We start from the raw sequence: 27,661 nt of genomic DNA, 5'->3' as shown, positions 1-27,661 counted from the left end.
CGGTTTCACCGTCCCACTGTGCTCCCTGCGATTGGGGCGCAATAATGTTGACGGATTTCTGATCCAACCCAAGACAGTGCACTGTTCTTCCAATAGCAGCTTTAAGTGAAAAGGCGTGCCTGCCTGCCCCCCTCCCTCTCCGCCGCCACCACCACCCCTCAAAGTACTCGATGTATAGTTAAAAAATGGGAGGGCACACTTGAACCGAGCTGCTCTATGAAGGTAGGCTGCAGCGTGTGTTTATTGATGAGATGAAAAGAAGATGGAAGTGAGAAATGAAACAAAGTAAAGGAACATATTCAAAAAAGCAAACTAAACGCGCTTCGTCGGGGGAAAACAGGGGGAGCCGTGGAAACGCTGTCGCCACTTTTTGAACAGAGCTTCGAAGTGCAGGTAAGAAATTGAGAAAAGTAGGAAAAGGGATGGGTCTTTACAACCTCTCTAACGCTATTATTAAAGGAGGGAATTAAAAGGAATTGCCTGTATTAGAGATTAAAACATGCTCGTTGACTTTAGGGGGAAATGCATGAAATGCCACTGACTTCTATGTAGTTGTGGCTGGCTTTACCAACCAAATATTAAGCTCTACATGATCGGAAACTTCATTCTTTAGAGGACCACAGGCATTCAATAAAGCCCGTGGACGAAATGTAATGAAGCGAGTACCTCTCGTGTAGGGGACTCAGTTTTGGCTGCTTGTATTTTTTTTTTTTTTTTTTTTTTTTTTTTTTTTTTTTTTTTGTGTGTGTCCATTTATATTCGACTACAAAAAACGCGCTGCCCTGGCATGACGCAAGTTTCCCATCTGTCATTATTCTCACCATGCCCCCTTTTTACCTTTACCCCTTTACTTTCGGATTCACCCGTGAGCCAGCCAGGGCACACTTGAGGACGATATGTGGTCAAAGTGTGCTCACAGGTCTGTTTCTCTCAATCAGCGAGAGCCTCAGCGATGCTCGCAGGCTGCTGGCTCACATTTTACACACTGCGAGCCCGGAACAACTGTGGCAGCCGACGTGCGCATTTTTGGCTTTTAGGTCAGTTATTTGAGTCAAGAGGAAACGCGTTTCCTTATTGCATTTTACGGCTATAACGCACTCTTATTAACAAATCTATTTATTAAATTCATTTCAGCTTGTTGAACTTGCCGGAAAGGGGGTTTATATGTGTGAAATATATCATTGTGGCAGCGGCTCATACAGCGCTTATACTCAGACAGATGTCTAGCCTACATTTTTTTTAATTTTTTTTTTTTTTTTCTGGGGGTGAATTAATATCAATACTGCGTGGCATTTATGAGATGGGGTTACATTAAGATTTGCTCAGCAGGCGGAGGAAGGTTGGCTAATAATGTGTCTGGAAGGTAAAACAATACAGCAGGTTCAGTTTCTGAGAGAAATAAGAACTAGATCCAGTGGGACTCTGCTCTGGATTTTGGTGCCATGTTTCTCCCCCTCCAAAAAAAAAAAAAAAAAACCCGAATGATCACTTTAACTGTCGCAATCCGCTTTTTTTAATTTATTTATTTATTTTTTATTCCTAGCCTACAGTGTGTTAAAATGTTTACGATGCAAGGCTGTTTTTGGCAAAGAATGGACTCGATATGGGGGCATGCTCTGGTGTAATTAAAGTTGCAAGAGACGCTTTCAGTGTTCCTTTTGAGACATTTTGTTGCAAAATATTCATGGGCAACTCGTGATTCCCTAAAGTTAAAATAGGCCTGTATGTGCGATGAGTTAGCGCTGTGAAAATGCACGGGGCAATGGCTCCCTAAAATTCAATGAAAGGGACATATGGGGAGTTTATCCCGAGCAACATGTCAGTCTTGTTCTTAAGGGCTCCATCTATCTGTGCGCGATAGTGTGCGTGCGCGCGCGTGTGTGACTGGGAGAGGGACAGTGTGTGTGTGTGTGTGTGTGTGTGTGCGGGGGGGGGGGGGGGGCAGACAGATGTTGTCCCAAAGCGCTTGGCTTTGTCAGATAAAGACAGTAATACGGCATGTTCCGTGTCTATAAACGCTACTGATAGTTTCTACAATACATCGCGCTCCGGGTCTGATTTATAGGCACAGACTCGCCTGTGTAGCCCAGAAGTTGTGCGCAGGTATACAGCTTTGCGTCAACACACTGTCGTGTCAGAGGTTGGTCCTGGTGTGGCCACTGAAGCTGTTTCCTTGAATAGCCACAAACGAAAATAAGGCCGGGTCCGGGGTTTGGCACAGGGGAGGAGAGCAACGCTGCGTCCCTCTTCCTCCAGCGCAGACACGGTCTGTGGATGTGCACCTGTATGTGTGTATGTGTGTGTGTGTGTAGTATTTTTTTTCTTTACAGCGTAATTGTGCGTTCATCCCTTTTCACTTTTGTTGTGATCACTTCCTCTCCCCGCCTTCATTCAGAATATGCCTCCACAACGTAAATGGGTTGCAGTCCTATAGGCTCGGTTATGTAATTGGTGGCTGCACTGGATCATTTGTTTTCTGAATGGACACGTGGAGAACACAGCGCTGTGCGTGCAGCACACGGTGTAGCAGAAAATGCAACATTTCCACCTTGATGTAAGGTTTGAAGCAGGCTCAGTTGTAAATGTGCCGAATTGCAGCAGATTAATTTGACAGGTTGCATGCGGGTGAGCAAGTAGTGAGAAAGTAAGAATTATATTGTCACAGTGTGGATTGAATGTCCTTCATCTGAAAAGAAACACCTGCATTTTGGGGACATTTTATTGTTTGATGAATTGGAGGGTACTTGTCTTGTGTGTAAGTGAGCTCTCACCACGGCTTCATGTCAAAAACTCTTCGTTTTATCTGCACAGAGGTGTACAGTAGCTGCTGAAAGAGGCTCAGCCATTATGTGCCTTGGGAAGGGTTTGCAGTCCGAGTATCAGGTGCCCAGTTTCATCTCAGTTAAGCCGCTAATGAGTATTTATATGTATATATTCCACATGTACATTAATATTCACAGTGTTAGAGCCATCGCCATTTGCCCGCTTTCTGTGTCACGGCTAAAACCCACCCATGACTAATGAATATTTAAGAGTATGTCTGCGGATCAAGGAAAGTCGTTATTATATGAAGGAGACCCAGCAGAGGAACTGTAGACCTACTCGCATGCAAGTGTATGTGTGTGTGTGTTTATGTGTTTGTGTGTGTGTGTGTGTGTGTGTGTGTGTGTGTGTCTGTGTGTGTGTGTGTGTGTGTAGGGGTGTGTGTGGGGGGGGGGGGGGGGGGGGGTGTTCAGTTAATCCACACCCAGCAATCAATCCCAATTTTCTTTTGGCTTCGCCATCTTTTACTCGTCCTCTGTATTTTGTCACCCTCTCTTCACATCCAGCCATTTATTATTGACCAACAAACTGGCATTATGTGTCCGCAGCATCCAATTTTGAAATGTTTTTGACTGATTCAGTCACGCTTTCGCACATTTCTCCCACCTGATCATTTGGGTTTTACTCAAGTGAAAATGTGCAAGGGTACCATGCTGTACCAATGTAATGAGTGCCTCGTTGGAAGAGACATATAACAAAAAAAACAAAAAAAAACAATTGACTGTACGTGCACACAGATGGCGGGTCAGTTTTCCAAATAATTTGTAAGTGCAGTAAAGGCACTGCTGTCCAAATAGACAAGATAGAGACATCTCTCTAAAGCCTCCGCAATTCTGCTTGTTGGTATTCCCACGCCATCTTCACCAGGCTGTTACCAGGTAATCCTGGTGATCCATAACTTATATAATTAAATGTATAAATGTATTTTTTTTTGTGTGTGTCTTTTCAACACAACTCCTTTTAAAATATTTTTTTGGGCTTTGGTAGTTTATTACACTACACAGAACAGGAGGCAGCCTGTAATATTGGTCAGGAGTGGAAATCACCTCAGTCCACTGAATCACACAGAGCTGTTCATTTTACCATGTGTCAATTTTATTTTATTTATAGATAATTTAAAATTAGAAAGTCCGCATGTGGTTGCAGATTTCAGCATGCGCTGATAATAAAGTAATTAATAAAATAAAATTCTTGCTCGCAGCGGCAGTGACAGACAAAGTAAAATGAATATTTTAAGTTCGAATTTTAAGTTTACCATTGTATGACAAGAGACTTGCACTTGAGTCCGCTCTGCCACTTTGTCTTGCACAGTTGAACATGTTTGGCAGCCATTTTGGGAATGCAGTAGAGATCCATCGATATAACAAGCCACTTTGTGGATTGCATCCAGAATGTCACAGTGCTTGTTAACTGCTTGGCCTTTTTTATGTCTCCGGCAGAGTTTATCCTCGCCCAGCTTTTTGTTTTGTTTTGTTTTGTTTTTTTGCTTTTATTTATTTATTTATTTATTATCCTGTATAGTCCTCGTTAGAAGAATATTCCCCCATGGAGTAACACTCATCTTTGATGTGATTGCCAACTGAGACTGTTTTCAGGTGCACATCTTAAAGTTAATAAGTCTTGTAATTAACTGCAGAATAGCCTTTAAGCCTTTAATAGACTTAAAGCTTAAAGATTTGGTTTTGTTTAAGAAGAATGCATTAAGTTTTTTCACCTGGTGTTTATAGGAAGGACTCCTGTTTTATAGCACTTACATACTCTGGCAACCTTAAAAAACCTCAGGTACCTTTAAAACATCAGAAGAAATTATTTTTTATTAAACAGCATGACATACACTTACATTTCCTTTATATCTCATGATTGTAGTAAAATATAATGATATTCATGACTACCCGCCAGTTCAGCCTGTGGATTGTTAGAATTCATGTCACAAACTGGAAATTATTGGCAGGCTAGCTTCCTCCTGGCTAACTGGCTTAGATCCTTCTATCCACAATTCACCTTTTTCACAGATAACGTGCCTCTCTTTATATTATAAATATATTTTTATTCCTGAAAATACTAATAACACAATCAAAAAAACCTATTGACAATCTGTGTAGGCCGCCTTTGTAATTAAGGAGAAAAGTTCCCCTTTGGGTGCATTACGCAACACAAACACGCCACTACAATGACTTACGGTGGTTTCCTTTCTGCTATAAGACAAGGACAGAACCTAATATCCTTTGTTTAAGAGGGGGAAGAATGTATCTTGTGTTTTGATAAGGTGGCCAAGCCAGGATAAAACATTTCGGAATAAAACTTAGTATTTTGCAACCACTCAGGGTAGATTATTCAGAAGACTTAAAGGCTCTCTTTTAAATTTTTTAAGAAGGCATTTTTTTTTTTTCAAATACTCTCCTGTTTAGTTAATTGGTTCTCAGAATGAAAAAGATAGGACATAAAAATTATTTTTATAAAACCTTCACTAAAAACTGTGTGACTTTGAGGTCATGCAGCTTTGTACAGTAGTATTAGTACAGTCAGTAGAAAACTGACAAACAAAAAAACTGTATGGCATGCTTTTCAGTTTTCAAAGGACTTTTGTTTTGGAATCTTCCCTCCCTGTAAGTATCACAGGAATGCGTAAAGAAAGCACACATTGAGACTGAATAAGTATTTGCGAATGTGCCAGGCAGTTGTCAGGAAGCTTTTGTTCGTTTATAAAACTTTATGAAGTCTTGTGAAACACAGTCATACTCGTTAGTTCCCACATAGCTTGATGGTAAATACAGCACTTATTTAGGATTGACTGTTTAATATATATATGAAAAAACAGATATAGATATGAAATGAACATCCCACAGGGAGCAGTTCATCACACACTTGCCTCAGGTTAAAACCAGTTTTGTCATATTTTAATGTTCACACTTGAATAATGGCACCAGAATTAATGGACTCCTGTTTGGGATCGTCATCATATAATTATACAATATTTTTTATTATTATCCAGATCGGCTTCGTGAAAAGAAAATGTTTTTACATCCCTGTTGTTTGATGCATATACAGTACAAACACAATCCAGGGGTGGATGTGACCATGTGTTTCCATTACCTATGCTAAAATTGCTAACAGACTGTTGGTTCATGCTCCTTTGTATAATTGCTGTTTTCAAAGCTTTTCATTAAATGTCAGCTGTTTGTGCTGTAAGACCCAAATATCATGTAACAACTTGAGCAGAAGTCGTTTCCCAACAGAAGATTTTCAAATCTTAGTTAAAACTAACTTTAGTAATGTACTTTTTTTTTCCTTACATGACAGAAACAAGCATTTCTACCTAATTTCTATCTCTCTTGAAACACACACTCAAGCAGTGGTATTCAACTGATGTGAAAAATGTATCCTGGATTCTAATAGCAAAGTTGTATGTTTGCCAAGGTGCATGTGTGTCCTCAGTTCACCCTGCTACCCATATGGTTTTCTACAAGTCATGGTGAGATCACTGCCTAGTTGAAGGGGGAAGTATCTAAAGAAGGTTTAAGAAAAACAAAAAAAAAAGTACCAAAGTCCTTCAGCAGCTTTTTAAACTATTATACAGATAATAAGTGCTGTGAATTCTCTGCTTCCTTCTTGGCATCAGGGAGACTTTGTAAGCCTCATGCCAGTAAACTGCACTCACAGCAGCCAAAATGTTAAGATTGTGCACAGTCTCACTTCAAGGTACGTCGGTATGTGCTGTGCTTTGGGGAAACTCATGGGGAATTATTTGCACAATAGTATTTGTGTTGCGGTTTTATAAAAAAAAAAAAAAATTGGATTGTTGGACCCTTAAAGTATTTACACAAAATCCAAACTGTATTTTCTTTTTTTCATAGTGAGTCAGTTTTATTTTAAATACAGCTGCACAAAATCACTGTCAGGCATTTTTGCCTTTTGAAAGAAATTCTTTAACAAAGAATTTTCTTTTTCAGATTTCATAATGAAAATGAAAGGAACATATGTTCACATTGTGTATTGCCCTGAAGTTTGCTTTAATAAAGGCAGATTTTAAAATCAAGAAGCTGGATATCGTTACATAACAGATCACAGTTTTAACGACGAGGAAAGGATGTATTTCCTTTTTATTTCCTGTTTGATTCACAGCAGTTGGTCCAGGTGACAAAGGAAATGCATGCCTAACCTGTTCAACAACAAACAGATGGCAAGGCAAATGCTTAGTTTTATCAAAGTTGCCGGGCTTGTTTTACTGTAGGTTGGACCTTTATCACTGATACATAAACAACAACCTGTGATCATGGTAGTGGTGGCCATGACACCTGCTTTGCATTTCTTACACAGGTGCAGTCCATACGTCAGGCTCCATGTGATGTTCACAACACTGTAATAGTTGTCAGTCGTTTCAGGGGTGGCAAAGTTTTTTTCAATTTATTGAGAACTTTGGATTAGGGCTGGACAATGTCGGCAAAATCCAATATCACTATATGTTTTACCATGATATTGCAAACGTATTGTAGTGCTTTTACAAAATGTTTACACAACAAGGTTTTTGATAAATAATCATCAATAGTGTGGATATAATGATTAAAGTTAAATAATAAAGTAGCTACAAGTTCAGAAAATGACATCATTTTACTGTAATGCGGCCTTTAAAACCAGGATAAACATCTGTGACCAACCAAAATCTATGATCATATCATCTAGACTCATACCACGATATGGATGACATATTCACACTTTGAATGCTATGGAAGCTTATTTTTCTTTTATAATGTCTATGAATAGGTTAACTAATATGACCGATAAGACAAAATGTCTTTCATAGCCTCTGACTGTAGTAGGCTTTGCTGCTGGCTAGTATCTCAACACGCATTCATTCAGACAGTACTTCCTCAATCCTACTTCTGTTCAGGGTCACTCCAGCATATCCCAACATGCATTAAGAGGAGGACCCACCACTGCTCTAATACACAAACAGAGAAAGACACTCACAGAGTTGACTGGATCTAGCTTTTAAAGGTATACTGTTAGATTTATTTTACACAAGTGCCCCACTGCTGCATTAAAAATGACTAAATCAAAATAAGGCTTAAACCCTCTTAAAACTCTCGATCTAACAAGACGGTAGAAATGACTTAGAAGTAGCACATTTGTGATACGACCTGCTGAAAATACTCACAGCCCCGTGGCATGATTTTTATAGTGATGTTACCAGAAACAGCTGATCAGCTTAGGTTACACTCTGGGGCTTATGTGCTAATAGATTGTTAGCATCAAAGATAGTAATTCTGCTACATTCAACAGACCGCACTGACCAACAATTCACGAGCCATTAGAAAGGCCAAAGGCCCAGATGATTATCATAAACGGAGCTGATGGGTGGTCATGTTATCTCTCCGCCTTGTGCTGAGCTGACTTTGCATAGAGCAGATCAGAGAGGACAACCTGAACTGCACTAGCATGCACCAATCACGATAGGACGTATAATGATAGTGTTTGTAGTGACACATTGCATAGCAACAAACGTTAGCCAAGGAAGGTAATGGAAACACATTACAAACCAACTGGGGTTTGCTCTAACTACAGCTTTCTACGGCTACACTTGTTTTTCTCAATGTTAAAAGTAAAATAGAGAAACTGAAAGTAAAAAAATAAATAATTGAAATAAGCCAATAGAAAAACAGCTCTATCACCATAACACAAATCCCTTTTAATGACATATAGGTAATAAAAGCCCAGATATTAATCCATTCACAAAAAATCATGCATTGCGTGCTAACCCGAGAGTAGGAAAAGCAAAATCTGTGAAAAAAAAAGAAAAAAAGAAAAGGTGGCGGTAGCCTCAGTGACAAATACACCATCCAGGAAACGTCACAGAGGTATATCTGTGCAACCTGGCAAGGAATGATGAGTGGTTGTGTGTGCACAACATACAGTATGATAAGCTATAGAACAAGTATAACCACACCAAATAGTGGCCCTGACAGTTCTTCCCTGCAGTCACTCCCGAGCCTGGTGGCTGTTAGAAAAAAAACAAGTCGTACATATCAGAAAACCTTTCTGAAAAACTAATTTACAGAAGAATGTGAACACAACAAATCAACAAATCACGAACCGCAGCCTTGAATATAAAAATAAGGAATTTACTGTAGAATGTAATTTTGAAAATATTGCTTCAAATTTTAACACACAATTACAATATGTTTTTTTTTTTTTTTTTTTTTCTATTTCGGAGTTACACATGCACAGAATGAACATTGACAGATTCAGTATTTATTCATGTGACTCATGAAGCTCATACACTGTGTATTGTCATCGGGTCAAGTTTGCACACGTTTTTGTGACTATCACTTCTTAATAGTCAGGAGTAACTGTGCGTCTTTGAGTATAGTCCATAGTATCGGAAAATTACTTCATACCCGTCATAAATTCTCTTTGATAACGGATCCTCCCTTCTGATGAATGACCTTATTGTCCTTAATGAAGCCTTATTTTCATGGGACGGATTACTTATCTGCACGTTCAGTGGGCTGCAGTCAGCCCAGACGTCTAAACGATATCTGGACTACTTCTTCACTAGAACGAGATTGAGCCAACAACCAGAGAATCCTGGAGTTTTTGGCCTTTTGCTCTTATCTTGTGAAATTTTGCAGTTGGCTTGCTTCACAGGTTTGTCTTGCAAAACGGTATGAATAAAGTTTCTCAATGTGATTCGATTGCACCTCCGTCTCGCTTGTTGGATTAACAGCTAACGTTAACCTTTGTGCCAACTTTTGTTGAAGTCATTAGATCCAAACTTGGTGAGAGTGTGTATAGGCCGTCCTTTTGGTCGGCTGTGTTTCAGTGCGTCAGCATTACACTTTTAGATGGGTCATATGTCAAATGAGCAGATGAGACATATATAATCTGTATTTACTACACAACAGCTTGCCAAACTATAAATACACCAAACAGTGCTCACATCCATAAGGCTCAAAATAAGTACAGACTGTTTGTATTAAGTCTTCTGAATTCAATATCTTCTTCATATAATGAGAAAAACCTGTACTTGAAGTCAGTACATCGAAGATTATCGTTACCTGAATAATGACTCGGTTTCATCTCTCCCCGATGGCATTTGTATTGTTGTTGCTGTAGCTGCAGGTTGAAGAATTATGTTGCATCATAAAACCTTTTTTGCAACATCCACTTTTGCTGTTTCCTCTGTTGTTTTCCTTTGCTAACCTGCAGCACGTTAGAACAGCTTTGCAGCACGTCATTGTTTTAGCCTGGTGAATCCATTTAAAATGGCAAATACAGCGCTTGCCAAATTCTGGGAGATTGCTGACCCTTGAAGCACAGACCCGGCTACCAAAACTGCAGGCTTGGGCTGAACTGCTCAAAGCACCCTCCCCGCGCATTTGTGAAAGTTCAATTCTGTGCTGGACCATCGCAGCAGTGGCTCGTGCACCCTCATGCAGCTGCTGGTGACACACATGGTACAGAACTTCTGAAGCTGCTCCCAGTTACATTCACACATGGTGGAATAATCATATAAATTCTCTGTTGGTAGTTAAATTGTCGTTCAGATTATAGGTTGAGGATACTGTGACAGTAAACACAGCTCCTCATTTAGTCATATGTTATTTATACAATCATGATCATCTGTCCATCCATATATTAATTTATTCTTTAGTAATTAGATTTTTATGTAAATCCAGATGTTATATAAGATCATATAAACAATCTTGTATAAGGGACCTATATTAGGATTGTTTAGGTTAAAATATCGTATGAAGGAGTTGCATAAGCATTGTTTAGGTTCATGTACAGTATAAAAGTTGCATAAGGATAGTTAATGTATAGCTTGAGTAACTTTTGGGCATGTGGTTTGCTTTGTTACAAAAACAAGGTATGCTCTGTTCTTTCCTTTGAGACACATGGCAGCAAGATTTTTGCTTGTCTCCATATTGTACTTTACTATATAATATTTGTATCAACAAATTGCCGGTGTTTGGTGTGTATATGTTTTAAGTTTCATGAGTTACAGGCAGCTTTTCCAGGACATTAGAAACAAATTTGGCATGTAATAATGCAAGTGTCAATGTGGAAAAATACTAGAAAAAAAGTGCTGTTGGATTTGTGTGTGTGTGTGTGTGTGTGTGTGTGTGTGTGTGTGTGTGTGTGTGTGTGTGTGTGTGTGTGTGTGTGTGAGGAAGACAAAGACTGAGAAACTTAGAAGAACTTTACTATAACCCCACTTTGAAGTGCTTTGTATGAAACTCCGCTAAGCTATACATAAGACTTGTGAGCACCTCCTCTCTGTTTCCTGAACTGTAAATACTCAACATGTGGCTTCATTCTGTGACCAACATAGTGTACACTTAACCTAAACACACCCAGAGGCTGTATTCTTCTCTGCAGTCAAAGAAGTGCAGTCTTGTCCGCAAAGGTCCCACACTGTCCTCTCATATTTCAGCACAAAGCTTCTTCTTTTTGGTTTATCTCTCAAGGACAGAAAGTCAAGAGACACTTTGTTTTCTTCGGGAAGATATTAAGGTGATACAGCGCATCTATCCACAGTACACTTGTTTTCCTCCCAGGCATGAATAGAGACATGCAAACTGAGTTGGATGTTGAATATTTCTTGCCATACTGAATTTGTTAACCACTCTGTGTCATGATACCGTACTAATAGACAGAGAAGTCCTATATGAGCAGCTGTATAGGTTCATGAAGATCTCTTAATGGCCTGTGAGGTCCTTTTTTGGAGAGGCAAAATGTCCTTGACGTGTGTAGTAGCTGTAGAGAGGCAGTTGCTGTGGACACTTGTGCCTAAATGATAACTCTTGAATTTAGCATTATCTGCTTCGGGGGTTAGAGGTGTTTTGGAGACTATCATATGAGTAGTCAGATGGTTCTTTTTGGTCAAATGCTCATTAACAAAAGCACAGTCATTTGCCAATTCTGGGCTTTTTTTTCTCTTTTTTTAAAGCGTCTGTTTCAGCACCAAAGTGACGTACAGTCTTTAATTTTAATGGACATAATCCAACAGTGGCTGTTTGTTTTCTCCCCCTCTCTGAAACTTCATAAAATACAGTATTTGCTGGTAGCACTAATTCACAAGTGTTTGTGTGGACTTTGACTGTAAAAAGTATATTAGAGGTAGATTATCCTCCCATCTGTAAACACACAATGGATCACACCCGGGTGGCGGTGGGTGTGTTTTTGACAGAAAATGACGAAGTTGAACAAGCTGTCCTGTCAAAAAAATACTTTAACTGTCTTCTAGTCGCTGTGTAATGCCATCGCAGTGTTTACAGTTATTTGTTTGCTGAAGGAATTTATTCAAAAGCCACACATCCTGTCACATTGAGTGGCTTTCTGTTGAACTGAGTATCTTAACACATTAATCTGCTGTGCTATTTGAGACATTTTAGTGGCAGTGGAGCTAAACATGAACAGTCATAATAAATTTACGGGACTGTAAAGAGTTAAAAGTCGTTCCAGTTAGTGTGTGATGCACAGAAATGCGTGAACATAATACAGTTATTCAAGCAATTTCAATTGAGCAGTGGTCACAACGTTACACTGGTGTAATTACTTCACGGCGCTTTCACTAAGAGCGCTTCGTGAGAGAGAATGTGTTGTGTGTGTGTGAATTAATAAAATGCTATTTTTTTAGTGTTTGCATGTTTTTTAAAGTGTCTCTGGTGCGGAGAGTAAAATCAAAACTGCACTTGCAAAGGAAGAATCCCTGATCCCATGTCTACTCAGCTCAGAGGGACGTTTCCTGTTGTAATTGTTAGGATAACAATGTATGTATTTCAATCACGTGATAATTAACATGTAGACACATTCCAAAAATATTTCATTGGTTATGCGATGTTGCACCCTACAATTTCAGTCCAAGGGAAAAGGAGAAATGAAAAAATGTTGTGTGAAAATCTTGGCTCAACTTGTCAACAGCCTACGTGTGCTTGTTGATGATTTTCAGGGACTGCTATAAAGGCAAATCAATTAAATCTTCAGACTGTGATGTGTTTTCTGCAGCGTCTCCTCAAGTATATGTGAGTTAGGTGCATTACTTACCTGTTAAGTGCTTCACGGCATCATAAAGAAAACACTCAAAGGTAATAAGAGACGTGGTGTTCTGAATTATTACAATTTAATCAGCCGACGCAACATTGTTGGCCAGAGATGAGTAATTTTTGATAATTTTTAATTGTGCAGATCAGAGGGAACCACGACACAATAGCATTAGCTGACATTTAATCTAGATTTTTTTTTTTTTTGTGTTCCTTTTTCTGATAATACTGGGTCTGTATGCCGTTTTGTCAGAGGAGGGAAGCGAAAATACTGTCTTTATCAAACACACCTTCAGTTATCTCTCGTCAAATCGACACTTCATCACTTGATTACTGCTTCAAATGTCACGGTGCCCTCACCACATATTTACCCGGTGAACTGAATTGTATTAGATCACGTATCCAAGCCATACTATTAAAGCATGATCTCTGGTAGTTTATATGCTAATGCGCTTACGCCAAATTGGATGATTGAAATTAATAATTGCAACGTCGGACACTGATTGTAAAGCAGCCGAGGTCTCAAGCAAACTTACTGCTAATAAGGTGGAACACAAAACACTCTTCATGAGCGCAAATCTGCATCATCAAGATGCCGCATGCACGAGCATGGACGTGAGCTTTTCATAATGCCCTGTGGCCCCTTTTGTCTCCAGACTGAAATGTACCAAGGGCCTTGAATATATGCTTGTAGTGTGTGTTGTAAGCAGTATTTGCATATTCAAGATGTACATTATTCACATGGCTGATACCGCTCCTTTCATAAAGCGTGCCTCTTATGTCTGTTCTCAACCCCCATCCCCCACCCTCGCCATTTTAACCCCCCACCCCCTTGATTAACTAATGTCCAATGCATGTAGCGTATTTCATGATCTTGTCACCTAATACGGGCAGCTGATTAACCTGGAGTCTGGCTGGTGAAGTTGCAACTTGCAACCCTTGTCTCCCGTGTCTTCATTTTTTTTTGTGTGTGTGTGCCCCCCCTCCTCCTGCACCCGCCTCCCCTTTCCCTTCCCCTTCCCCTCCCTCTCCCTCTCCCTCATCCTCATCCTCCACCCCTCCTTTAGTCTTTGTTGTGGCGGCAGCAGCAGAGCATGCACTGCATTGGCGGTCTGAAGCATTGTGTCTGATTTCCAGCAGACAAACTGACCTCTGGGGATTTATTGACAGCAAACTCCACAGAGGCAGACACAGAGCTGGGAGCATGGAGGCAGGCAGCAGAGGGGCGGAGGGGTGCTGGGGAAGGCTTGTAGGGAGGGTGGGCGGGTGGGTGGGGGGACCCAGACGGTGGGATAGACTGATGGAAGGAAAGACTGAGAGAGTTCCAACGTGATGAAACAGGAAGCAGGTAGACACATACAGAGAAAGAAATCAATAACGGGGGGGTGGGGTAGACACACACCGAATTTAGTTTGATTTGAAAATGTTTTTTTTTTCTTTTTCTTGGAGTATTAGCAAGTGAAAGAAAATGGCCGCCTCCTACAAGGATCTAATTAATTTTGAAGGATCATCAGCCCCTTTAGTCCAAGGCAGGGTACAGGAGGGAGGGAGGGAGACAGACCCCTGGGCTGATTAGAATTCACTGCAGGTAGGCGCTGGCTGCTGCTCACCCACTGTGTCACGGCTAAAATGGAATCACTGTTGTGAGTGGCAGTCTGGGCAACTGAAGCCTGCTTCCCCTTGGCCTGCTCCTTTTGTTGCCAGCTTTCACCTCACTTTACCCCTTAAGGCAGGTGGATTTACATGTCTGGGTGGGAGAGGGAAGCCACAGAGGGAACATATATGTTTGCATTGTCTAACAGTAGCCACAAAAAGAAGAAGAAGAAAGGCCCGTGGCACCAGGATACAGTTGCATCTCACACTAACCCCTGCAGGAAAAAAAGGGGGTGGGGGGCAGAGGGGGGCGTGGGGGGAAAGGTCCCATATTTGCCATTGTAATGGAGTCTAGCAGTTTGGTACATCTGTGTGGTATGATAAATTTAAAAAAAAAAATTAAAAAAATTAAAAAAAATTAAGGCTTTAAAATGATGACATTTCTTTTGGTTTTCAATTTGATTAAGTCAATTTAGAATTATATCAGTGGTGGCAGTGAGGTTAAAGGAAGGGTTACACCTACAGTAGGCTACGGTTCATGTTTAGGGTTGAGAGTTTTGTTGTGCTCTCTAATAGGCTTATATTCATGGATTATGTTACTTTTAGGTTTATAGCTAAGATATGAGAAAGGGGTTAAAGTTTCATTTTAGACCAAGACAGCAGAACAAACAAGTGTGTGTGTGTTCCAGTGTCAAAGAATAATCTGTCTCAGTATGGAGTGATCACCCTCTGCTAAGCGCACTATTACTTGTCTATATCTAATCATCACATTCGTAAGTTGACAAGAAACGTTTCAGAAAAACAAGCGCATGTACCGCTACCTGCAGTCTCCTCAAAGTGGGGCCATGCGAACACACGCAGCCATTTCAGCTCCCAAATATTCTGTTTCTCCGTATGAAATTAAAACAAAATCGTCCCCTTTTTAAGGCACATTTATGGTCTAACCTTGGCACAGGAAAGTATGAGAAATGTGTGCAACAAATGGTTTTTCTACCAGAGTGTGTGAAAAAAATTTAATTCGGAGGTCACCTGCTTAAAATCTCATAGTTCTCATCTGTGGATTTTACCTCCGTCTTAAAAGTGGGAGGTGTTTTCTTTCAAAGTACTTGGGAGCTGCAAAAGAATAATTTGTGTCAACATTAACTCGCAGGTCTGGTCAAATCCTCGCCCCGTAGTGTTCATTGAGCAGCACACTGTAGTTACTGGCATTTCACTCAGAGCACTTGATGGTTTTGTTGTAGCAAGTGTGGCTGCTACTAAATGTCTTTTACTCTGTCACATTTGGAAATACGATTCTAACTCAAATTTATGATAAGTATTCACATTCCAACGTACCGTATAGTTGCCTGATACTTTTAAAGCTTCATTGATTGTAGGTCTTCACGGTACTTTGAGCAATGTGGGACTAATAGTAGAGAATTTGTTTGAAAGGGGCGTTTTGTATTGGCACCACTGCTTTTTTTTTTTTTACAGCATGGGCTGACCTTAAATGATACTATGACTTTAATGAGGTTGCTTTTACATCATTCGGTTTCCAGTGTTGAGGTCAAACGTTAATGTGTGTGTGTACAGTAGAAGAGCAATTGTGTCAGGCTTTCTTAGCGTCACCAAACCAGCTCATCACATGCTTAAATGTTGTTGAATGCCTTTCTTGTGTTTTTCAATGAATGCCTTGTGTGTTTAATATTTGACGCTTTCCTATTATTACAACCTGTAATGTGGCTGTATCAGACATTGTGCCGTTTGATTTGTGGATATGAAAATTACAAAAAGTGCACATACACATACACACACACACACACACACACACACACACACACACACACACACACACACACACACACACACACGCAAAAACGCACATGGTGAGTGTGACTGGGACGTTTCTAAAATATTTAGAAAGCGTCTGTGTGTAAATCTGTGAAGAATTTCGATGATTTTTCTTTGGGATGGGTGTGGTTTTGTTGCCCAGCAGCTCAGATATCTGTTGAGAGGAAAGAACTGGCTCCAACGCCAATATTATTTTCAACCTTGATTTGTAATTTTTCTGGTCACGTGCGCTCAGGAACGTCCATTCGTCTTGCCTTAAAAACTCTTCACACATCTGTTGCAGCATGTTATTCGGGTTACCGAGGTTCATTAAGGGAGTGGCAGTATCCAGAAGGCAGTATGTGGCATTAAGATTTGTCTTTGTCTTTTCTTCCCCCCCCCCCACTCCAAACACTGTGGCAGAGCAACACATGATTTGGGCAGAGAGGACTGACAGCCTTGCCTAGCACCAGGCCTCTGATCAGCCATCTCCACCAGCAAACTGAAGCTTGACCCGCACTTCATCACCAGCCTCTCAAGCATCTTCGTAACAAAACGTCATCTAACTGTGAGTACTGGACTGCTTCAATTTTGATTTATTTAACCCTTTATGTCGAACTAACTACGCTGGAAATAAGCATTAATACTTTGTGTTAACACGTTTGTACTGTTTTTACAGTTTGTACAGTTATTTGAGCTGAATTCATCTTCACCGTTTAAACAAATCTGTCACTGTCAAATCTTGTTGTTATTACCACTGATGAATTTAGTTCTTTTCAGTATAAAAATACGTTCCAAATTATCAAATGTTTCTCCACCTGTTCAAGTTTTTTTTCATATATACAATTGGAATGTGTCCCCTGTTACCTGATATTTCATCCTCAAGATATTATTATAAATACTTTTTTTTTTTTTATTCATTGACACATATAGTGTAAATGAATTATCTAGAAAAAAATATTACCTGGATTTGTACATTTTCCAAAATCAAAATAAGGAAATTTGTCTTGGTTTCAAGTTAAAAACTGTTTAATAATCATTCAAATAAGGTCAACTGCCTTACTTAAAAGCAGAAATTATGCTTATGCTTACGTTTATATTCAAAATATATTAATAATATAGCCATTAAAAAACATAATTCTTATAGTTACAGCCCATCTAATTTAGATTTAGATTTTCATTTCTTTTAACACTTTACTGGAGAAAAAAAGCACCTTATTTTATCTTACACACTGATCAGCCGGGTCACATCTCGTGTATTCCTAGGATAGTTAGGAAGCGCCATCACAGTGAACACATGGCTAACAAAAGAGGCCTGTTGTCCTCTAAGCCCAGTGCACCACCTAATGGTGGTTGGAGGAATTTCAGGAATACACACTGAATGAAAGAAACTTGGGAGTAATTAGATGGGAACCATCTTAATTGTCCTTCACCATGGCCATTTGGAATTTTTAAACCGCAATTCAGGAAGCAAATTTGGTTTGAGATGTTGAAATTATTACATTCTCATCTTGTCATTATGAGCCTGGATTGAGGAAGAAACCAACAGAATTACCATATTTGTAATTTATTATTTTAGGAATCCTCCGATGGACAGTATTATGTCTGTTCATAATATGCAGCAATATTACATTTTGTGTATTTAAATTGATTGTAATACTGTGTCGTGGTTGTTTACATTTTCAGATAAAGCCTTCAAAAGTAGTATTACAAAACAAAAAAAAAGGCTTTCCTTGCATGAAAGATACTCATGTAACAACAGTACATTATATATAACACCGGTTATTTCTCCTAATATATCAGAAATACTGTATACCAACTATGACAAAAATAAATATAGAATGTTTATTTAAAGTCTTTATTTTAGGCATCAAGGTGTGTTTAATCCAACTGGAAAATGCTTTCATTATGTGTGTCGCAGTTTTTCAGACAGGTGTGTTGCTTCCTGTTTGCAGGTGACATCCGTTGCAAGGGGATGACCGAGCGCATTCACAACATCAATCTCCACAACTTCAGCAATTCTGTACTTGAGACCCTCAATGAGCAACGCAACCGTGGGCACTTCTGTGACGTGACTGTTCGGATCCATGGAAGTATGCTGCGAGCTCACCGGTGCGTGCTGGCTGCTGGAAGCCCCTTCTTTCAGGACAAGCTGCTCTTGGGCTACAGCGACATTGAGATCCCTTCTGTGGTCTCAGTGCAATCCATCCAAAAGCTGATTGACTTTATGTACAGTGGGATTCTGCGGGTATCTCAGTCCGAGGCTCTGCAGATCCTTACTGCCGCCAGCATCCTTCAGATTAAGACCGTCATTGATGAGTGTACCCGCATCGTGTCCCAGAATGTGGGCCTGGCCGGGCCGGGGGGCTTCCCTGTTATACCAGGAGATTCTGGTCAGGAAACACCTCGTGGCACGCCAGAGTCTGGCACCTCCGGACCCAGCAGTGACGCAGAGTCAGGTTATATGCAAGCAACATCACAGCAAAGCGTGGACCGCGCATACACATCACTGTACTCTTACCCTGGCATCTCTCTGCAGAACGGCACCCGCGAGCGCCCCCTCTACATTAACCCTCTGTCGACAAATTATGATCCGACTCTCAGCACTCAGAAGGACCAGCAGTCTCAAGATCCGCCCTGGATGAGCCGTATCCAGGAAAGATCTCAGCATGTCGATCGCTTCATGTCCACAGCAGAGTCCACTCACTGCCGCAAGCAACCCCGACCGGTACGCATACAAACAGGAGGGATGCACATAAAGCAGGAGGCCGAAGATGATTACAGCTGCTATGAACCTATGGTGGACTGCCAAGATGACACTGACAACACTGAGGGTGTGGAGAGCGAGTCCAAGGTTGAAAGTTTTGACTCAGGGGTGAGCTCCTCCATCAGTACTGAGCCGGATACCATGGAGCAGAAGCCGTACCTGACGGGCTTCAGCCGAGAAGGGGGTGGGGACGGGCATCATAGTGAAGGAGTACCAGTGCAGATAGAGGTCAATGACTCGTCCCCAGAGCAAGTGCAAGAGGTGGAGGACGGGGACACATCCCACAGCACTAGTGAGAGTAGCATGATGCAGCCCCTGCCAAACTCAATCAAACTCAGTCCCATGTCCCAGTACATGCGCCAGGTAGAATCACACACCAGCAATCTGAGGATGCCGCTCACCGTGACCAGCAATTCCCAAGTGATGGGCACTACTGGAAGCACCTTCCTGCCCACACTCTTTCCCACACAGCCGGCAAGAGACCACAAGCCTTTCCTTTACCTTCCTGGCCAGCAGCAAACCCAGTTTGTGGCAGTGCCGCCCCCTGCAATGCCATCATTCCCGAACCCGATGTCGGTACAGCAAGCGCCAGCTCAGCAGCAACAGGCTATAGGAGGGATTGGTCCGGGGGAAAAGAAGCCCTATGAATGCACTCTCTGCAGTAAAACCTTTACTGCAAAACAGAACTACGTCAAACACATGTTTGTCCATACTGGTAAGTCGCAGTGACTCATATGTAGTAAAGACCTTTTTTAAGTTGAAAATGACTGTTAATGTAGGTAGTTGCTGTTCTCTCATTTGCTGAAATGTATTTGGTTATTAGGGAGCAGGCTTATTAATATATTTGATTAAAAAAAAATGAACACTTGCAACTAATTAAGATGTTAAAGATTCACCATGAAACAAGGCAATATCATACTTTTTACTGCAGTGACAATATTGCCCTTTAACATACAAGGTTTGAGGTTGTAGTTTGTTAAGTTACGTATACCCACTGATATCCAGGTTTCAGTCTTATGTTGAGGTGTGTTTCCACTTTGAATAGTGTTGTTCTTCACTGCTCTGCGAGGTTGTGGTGTGGTGAGGTGTTACAGTTTAGGGCTGTGTTCAGGTTAGGGTAAGAGGAAACGAACCGGTGGGGAAACAACATTTGAATGTAAAAAAACAACCAAAAAAAACCAACCAATCAAAAGGTTAATTTTTTGATTTATGTAAAAATCACAAAAAGTATTTTGTGTCCATCATGTACATCTAGTACAAATTAGTGTGTTAATTTGTTAAATACTAACTGTATAGTGTGAAGTTTAGTACATAGAAAATCATATTAGTATGCAGTATGGACTTAAGGCCCAATGAGCCCAGTATCATATTGTGTGAATATTTCACCAACTGCAACAGTGACATTACTTCCATTAAATAATAAACCACAACCTATCTCAGTAATTTAACTTAAGTACAGACTGATAAAAGCAGCCTAAATTTACATTCATTAGGTCACAGTTGACTAGTATCTTTGTTATCATTTGTATTTGACGTACAATGCCAGCAGAGCGCTCATGCAGCACACCATTTCACTGTGCGCCGCTGACAGCCTTATCAATCACATACTGTAGAAATCATCATCACGGAAAGAAAGAATTAAATCTCGTATAATTAGATGGTCTCATAAAAATTCCCTACTCAAATAGCTATTATTATTCATTACAATCTACTGCTTGGCCAGAACCACTTGTTATACAAAGGCTATTTCAAACCAAATTTCCTGTTTTACTCACACAATTGTGTGCATCAGAGTGATAACATATTGATGGAAAATCACTGATCGATCAATCCCCCTTAGACTGGATCTGAACATCCCATTGCAGCCATTGTTGGACTACTTTTACTAATCTTACAAAACAAAAAATATAACATCCAGACTCTAATGGGATGTCAGTAGGATTTAGCATAATGTTGTTCTCCTTTCCCCATGAGATTTCTATACTTAAAATACACACAGCATCGTTTATTTAAAAAAAAAAAAAAAAAAAAAAGTATATCAGGAGGCACCTTGGTAAATGCAATATATTACATGTTTGCAAGGCACACCCATAATAGCTAAAAGATGGTGGACACACCAGTAGTGCTGCATGATAACATGTGCAGCAGAGGTAATGACGTGTCATTTGCTGCACTCAAAAATCTGCCAGAGACAGGGAGGCATGAGTATTACAAACACACTGCCCTGAGGAAGACAGTAAACATACCTGATATCCCTGCTGCTGCTGCTGCTGCTGCTGCTGTTGCTGCTGCTGCTGTGCACCTGACCCTGAAATCTGACCTTTGCATTGATCAGGTCAGTGGGGGGGGGAAGTAGTAAAGTATAAATTATTGGCTTCATTACATCAAAACTGCTAGCTGCACATTAATTCATTCAGTGCAGCAAAAAAACAATAGATACATAGAACTTCCATTAACTTGCATCGTACAACTTGGCTGTTTGCAGTGTTATCAGTCTCTCCCTCTACCTGTTTGTTTTACATGATTATTAATATGTTAATAGTTTACAGCTCATAATGTCTGCAGAGACAATTATGTAAAATGATCTTACATCTGAACAAAGTGGCAGAAATACCAAACAAATGCATAAATTGTTTAGTTTGCAATCCTATGTAAATTAACATGATTGAATGTTTTTCACGTTTTAGCACCACCTTTCTGTGTCTGTAAAGCCATTAGAGCAATTTAAAATTTTCATAAAATATCATTTGTATATTTTGCATACTCTTTTGTAATTTATGCATGTCGCCATAACTGCATCAGAACTGCTATAAATGAAAACCTCTCCCACAATGCTGTGGCACAAAGCACTAAGTGGAAGCAGCATCACAACAAAGCTAATACAGGTTTAAATAATTCTAGCCTCAGGTATGTTCCTGTGCTGGAAAAGTAACACTGCTGGCTGCAGGCGTCTGATGTTGCTGCACAAGTCGAAGTCAGTTGATCCTGCCACATTTTCTGTGTCGTGCTAAGAGTCCGTTGGCTGTGTTTCAGGAGTATTTAGCATCAAGTTTTGCCCTGATTCAATTCCCAACTACTAATTTGCTAAAACAAAAAAATTGTGATTAATAAAAGAGACATGGGCCTTCATAATGGCTGATTTACGAACAGCAGCGTACAGACCCTGAAATCTTTCATTAAAAATGACCGCACCACACAGATTTTGACATTTCAGTGAATGCCCTTATCAAGGTTGCTGCTTACGTGATAAACAGCTGAATTAGCTCCAGAAAAAGAAATGGAAATCAAGTGGGAAGGTTTAGATTCATAACAATTTTCCCAGGAGAGATTTGTCTGAAACTAAGGCATTACTTGAATCAGTAATGATGCTTATTGAAGCTGGTTGAGTTCATGTATACACTGTGTGCTCATATGGTGGCAGAGTCATATTATAAGATTTCAGTAACCGACATGTTCACAAGTGATTTTCCAAAAACAACAAACAAATGTCAAGCTGTTTTTCTCTTTCTTTTCTTCTGTGTTTTTTTTTTTTTTAAACCTAATCCTCAAAATGTGTCTCTTCTCTTCTCCCCTTAATGCTTTTGTCTCTCATGTACAGGTGAGAAGCCTCATCAGTGCAGCATCTGCTGGCGCTCGTTCTCCCTAAAGGATTACTTAATTAAACATATGGTGACACACACAGGGGTGCGGGCCTACCAGTGCAGCATCTGCAACAAGCGTTTCACCCAGAAGAGCTCTCTCAACGTCCACATGCGGCTGCACCGTGGAGAGAAGTCCTATGAGTGCTACATCTGCAAGAAGAAGTTCTCACACAAGACCCTGTTGGAGAGGCACATGGCCCTGCACAGCACAGCCAGCGCCATCACAGGGCTGTCGGTGAGTGTAGGTACCCAGGGCCCAGTCTCCATTCCCATGCCTATGGCTGTCCCTGAGCCCGGAGCTGGAGTGGTGGCCCTCGCCATGCCAGTAAGTGGAGGTGCTGGAGTAGGGGCTGGGGTTGGAACAGGAGTGGGTGTAGCTGCAGAAGCGAGCTGCCAAGAAGGGACCACCTACGTGTGCTCCGTCTGCCCTGCCAAGTTCGACCAAATGGAGCTCTTCAATGACCACATGCGAATGCATGTCTCTGATGGATAAGTACAAATAGATAAACTTCCTTCAAAAAGAATGACAAATAAAATGGCACTAGATTTTCCTTTTCTTATTTTGAGGTATGAAGAGTAATGAGTATAGACACTGGCACATTAAGTTTCCCAAAAAAAAAAAAAAAGATTTTTTTTTTTTTTTTTTTTTTTTTTTTTTTTCTGTTATTCTAAAAGAAAAAAAAGATGGTGGCCTTAAGGCTTAGTAGTTTGATATTGATCTACTGGATGGATCCTAACTACAGGCCTCTAAATGTATGCTTTCCTAAAATACTGATTTATGTGTTGAACACTACCGAAAGGCCTACGAAAGAAACACATACACACAAACACACCTTTAGTGTAGATTTGTCTGAATGAATATACATGTGCATATATGTTTGAGCGTTTGTGTATTTGCATGTCTGTTTGTCCAAGCGTGTGTGTGTGTGTGTGTGTGTGTGTGTGTGTGTGTGTGTGTGTGTGTGTTTGTGTTTGTGTTTGTGTGTGTGTGTGTGTGTGTGTGTGTGTGTGTTGATGTGTGTGTGTGTGTGTGTACATTGCCATGACACATAAATCATGGCAGTTGTGAACCCATACTGACCAGTTTGGAAACTATAGATGTCCAAGCTTACTGTGGTATAATTTACAACAACAATAACAAAAAAAAAATTATCTGGGGTTGGGCTACATATTCCCTCTAAAAAATACTGATGGTCACAAGATTGCCTTCTTATATCAAATAAAAAAGGAGAGTAGTTAATTTGACACTGGGTTTTATTTATTCCTATGGTATTAAGGGATTATAATGCAGCTGTTGTCAAGGTACCAATTTCAATCATTTTACTGAAATGTAACTTCCTGTCAGTGGTGATGGGGACAAATATTTCTCACGTTTTATGATAATTGTCCATGCATTTTGCTGGTTAGGTTTACTAAATTCTGGTGTGTTGATGAGACAGTATTTGAGCAAAAACATGTTTCTTTTTTTCTGAAGTTTGGAGTTTAACTCATTTGCATACACTGCCACTAATATCGTAAAAGACTGTTAAGGCTAGTAGACCTCTTCCATTTCAAAACATAAGAAAAAAAGAAAGATTCTTTTGCTGATGTTTTTTTAGCCTTTCACATTCACAGTTTTGGCAGGCTGGAATATGCGACTAAACTCTCTCCTTCATAATTGCTGCTCTTCAACTTGCACCTGACTGTTATGGGATATAGATTTTTTTTTAAATTGTCACTTCAACTATTGTTGTTATTGAGTAGCCGACATGGTTTAATTTGATAATTGAATTACAATATTGGGGGGGGGGTGTTTCGGTTAGTTGTCGATTGGAACAGTGTTGTTATAGAGGAGAAATTTAATTTGAATCCCAAATTTAAATTAAAATAAATGCCATTCTGATCCTAGAACCCCAGTATATCCTGTTCATTACTATTGCAAAGCTATTTCAGCAGGTGGGAGCGAAATGCATTACTCTTTATGTATCGGCTTTCCCTCAAGGCTCAAATGGCATGCAACGTTTTGAAAGGAAATACAGTCTGAAAGCAAAACAAGTAGCTCCATCGATTGATATCACACTGTTTCATGATATACCACAAGTTGCAGATGGACTTTGTAGACAATAGCATACATTCCTGATTTTTTCTAAAACCTATAGACACAGCATGTACAGAATAGATTTGGAAGCTAGAGTGCGCAAGTTGTCATCCATGCATCACTTAACTTAAGGCTCATTTCTGATATTTGAATTCTTTTATATTGCTTTTTATCCAACGTAGGACACACACACACACACACACACACACACACACACACACACACACACACACACACACACACACACACACACACACACATCCAACTGCCTGCAACTGCAATCTGAAAGATTTTCTCATTTGTGAGCAAACACTTTCGTAGTTGTATTGTTAAAAAAAAAAAAAAAACTAACTGCATACGGGGGTCTTAAAAAGACCTGCTGTCGATTCAGAAAAAAAACAGTGCTACTTTGCACATTTTCTTAAAATGCCTGTGCTTAATATTTAATCATTTTCCTTAAATGAACTTCAATGATTTTCTTTTATTCAATTTCAAAGGAAAAAAAAAAAAAACCATTTTTTTAAAAAATCTTGATAAGTGGACTGCATTATTTTCTTGCATATATGTTGCACTGCTTAAACCAATAAGTGCACTACTGTTAACAGAGATATTATAGTTTTTAGAAAAGAGGATTTTTTTTTTTTTTTTTTTTTTTTTTTTTTTTATATATCTAACATTTGGTTGTAGAGTTCACGTGATAGAATAGCTTTGTTTCAATTTCTTCATTAAGTAAATCAGCAATTCTTGGCTTTTGTTCTTGCTTGCAGTTACCTACAGTATATACTTGTGCCGTGTTAATGCAAGCATTTATTTTTATTTAAACCTGTACCATTATGTGTGCTCATCTATGTTTTAACCTTTGAATTCACTCTTCTATGGAGTCAGCTCCCTATAACAGTTTCTTCAATTTGCATTTCTTTAGTAACAGAGCAGAATTTTTTTCCTCTGAGAAAATCCAAGCCAAACAACATTAACAGCAAAACAACAGTAATAATAAACTCCCGTCCAACCCTGTTGGCGGAGGCGATAATAATAACTATTATCATATTATTAATAATAATAATACATTTATAATGTGTGTGTGTGTAACATAAATGATACGTGTGTCCTAGAACAACTTTGTGTGGGTTTAAAGGTGTAGGGAGGTGATGGAATGCAGCTTCTTTGATATCTGTCTGTCAGTTGTACACAGTTGTGTCCCTTCCTTAGTGTTCGTATGTCTGTGGGTGTCTGTGTGTGGTATATAGCCTAATCAAATTGTTGATAAGTGGAATATCTGAACTGTAGGGCTTCCTTTGCAATATGCAGCGCAGGTACTATAAGAAGCAGCTCTCCAAACCGTTTGGGCTAATAAGGCACCTGTCATGTTTGTTCCTGAGATTTGACTAAAGCTTCAGTCGAGTACTGTTGACTCCATTGGACCAGTTTGGAGAAGCTATGTCAAGAATTATATTTGATCCTGTAATTGCTACCAGATTTCAGATTACTGTGGAGTCCCTTTTTAGATGATGTGATGAACTCTGGTTTCTCTGCAGCTTAGATAAGAAAATATCAACCACACACGAGAAACATAGTGAAAAAGCGTGAGGTTAGTCCTCAGTAAAAGCAGCACATTATTTAACATTTGATTGGGCCCGTCTCTTCTGGTGTGCATATAAGCCTAAATTGTATGGTCCCTGTTTTGTAGCTGTGGTTGCCGGGATGGCAATATTGCTGCATGCTAGTGCTATATTTGTCTCTACACAGCACGTGGAGGGTAATCTCATGCCTTAACAGACAATGCACTAAATAGAATATGTAAGCAACTGCCGAGATCTCTTTCCAACAGTATTGCCACATGTATGGCACACAGCTCATGATGTTGGTGTTTGTTGTCTGTTCAAGTTAAACACTGCCAAACTAACATCATCACGTCTTTAACAGCAAAGGCAGAGACATGAAATTAATTGTTTCAGTGTAATGTGTGTATTCAGTAATCTAGCATTCCTTCATGGCACCTAAATTTTACATATTTTGTGTAAACACATATATCAAATGCACTATTGACTGTAGCTAGATGAGTACAACCAGCTTTGTGGTATCATTGGTCTAAATAGTAGGTTAAGTAGCTCGATGTTGGTTTTTTGAAATATTTAATTTCAGAATTACACTATCAATCGTTTCTCTATCACTTTTTTTGGAATAACAAAAGTAGCCAATCTCAACGTTATCCGGATGAGGGCTAATAACTCGTCCCATCGTCAGTTGACTTCTTGTATCATAAGGTGTGTGATAGCAGATCAGGCTCGGAAGGGGAAGAACCTTCTCTCCAGTGTGTCATAACGTGCGGCTTTTTACCCCCCCTCCTCCCTCCCCTGTTGCATTAGCATCACAAGCTCTTCACTGTCCATAGTTATATATTCCTTATACTGCTTCAGCTACTCGTGATGGTGCTTAATTCTCTTTTCTCAGTGTTGCAAAGAGTCGGTTGAAAATTGTTGAAAAGTTGCAACATTATCCAGAAAATTAGTCCTTCTCTCAATCGTGCTTCTTCTAGTTGTTAGTCTAGACTTTCTGTTTGCAAAGTGTACGCATATTTTCCAGAACAAAACATATTGAGACGTAGATAATAGCCTTGAGCCTGCAGCTGTTTGTGTTGTGTTTCAAATATATTCCTGTTTGTTTTGTTTATCTTAGTGTAGAGACACAGGGTCTACAGTACATTGTTGTCCTTCTTGCAGTAAGTTTGAATTCATTGTTATACTTCTTTATTTCAGAATTCCTCCTGCTTTTTTCCTGGTGGTCATAGTGGTGTTGTTTATACATACATAGCTTCATGCGACTGGATAAAGGATAGTCGGTTATTTTTCACAGTGTACAATATATGCATATATGCTTTGCATTGAGATGAAATCAAGGATAGTAATGG

General features: G+C 39.8%; 1 protein-coding gene across 1 annotated transcript; it reads left to right on the top strand.

Moving 5' to 3' along the window:
* Positions 1-45: 45 nt before the first annotated feature.
* On the top strand, positions 46-23,333 carry zbtb20 (zinc finger and BTB domain containing 20). The gene is made up of 4 exons (XM_069146514.1): positions 46-393; positions 16,692-16,836; positions 18,224-19,750; positions 22,634-23,333. The coding sequence occupies exons 3-4, from the start codon at positions 18,244-18,246 to the stop codon at positions 23,167-23,169; spliced, it is 2,043 nt and encodes a 680-aa protein (XP_069002615.1). The 5' UTR covers positions 46-393; positions 16,692-16,836; positions 18,224-18,243; the 3' UTR covers positions 23,170-23,333.
* The last annotated feature ends 4,328 nt before the right edge of the window (positions 23,334-27,661 follow it).

The sequence above is a fragment of the Embiotoca jacksoni genome, unplaced genomic scaffold (genome assembly GCF_022577435.1).
Source record: "Embiotoca jacksoni isolate LCO1_2020_lvr unplaced genomic scaffold, fEmbJac1.0.p SCAF_13, whole genome shotgun sequence".
NCBI lineage: Eukaryota > Metazoa > Chordata > Actinopteri > Embiotocidae > Embiotoca > Embiotoca jacksoni.
Note: the sequence above shows the minus strand (reverse complement) of the source record. Positions and strands in the feature narration are given on the sequence as shown.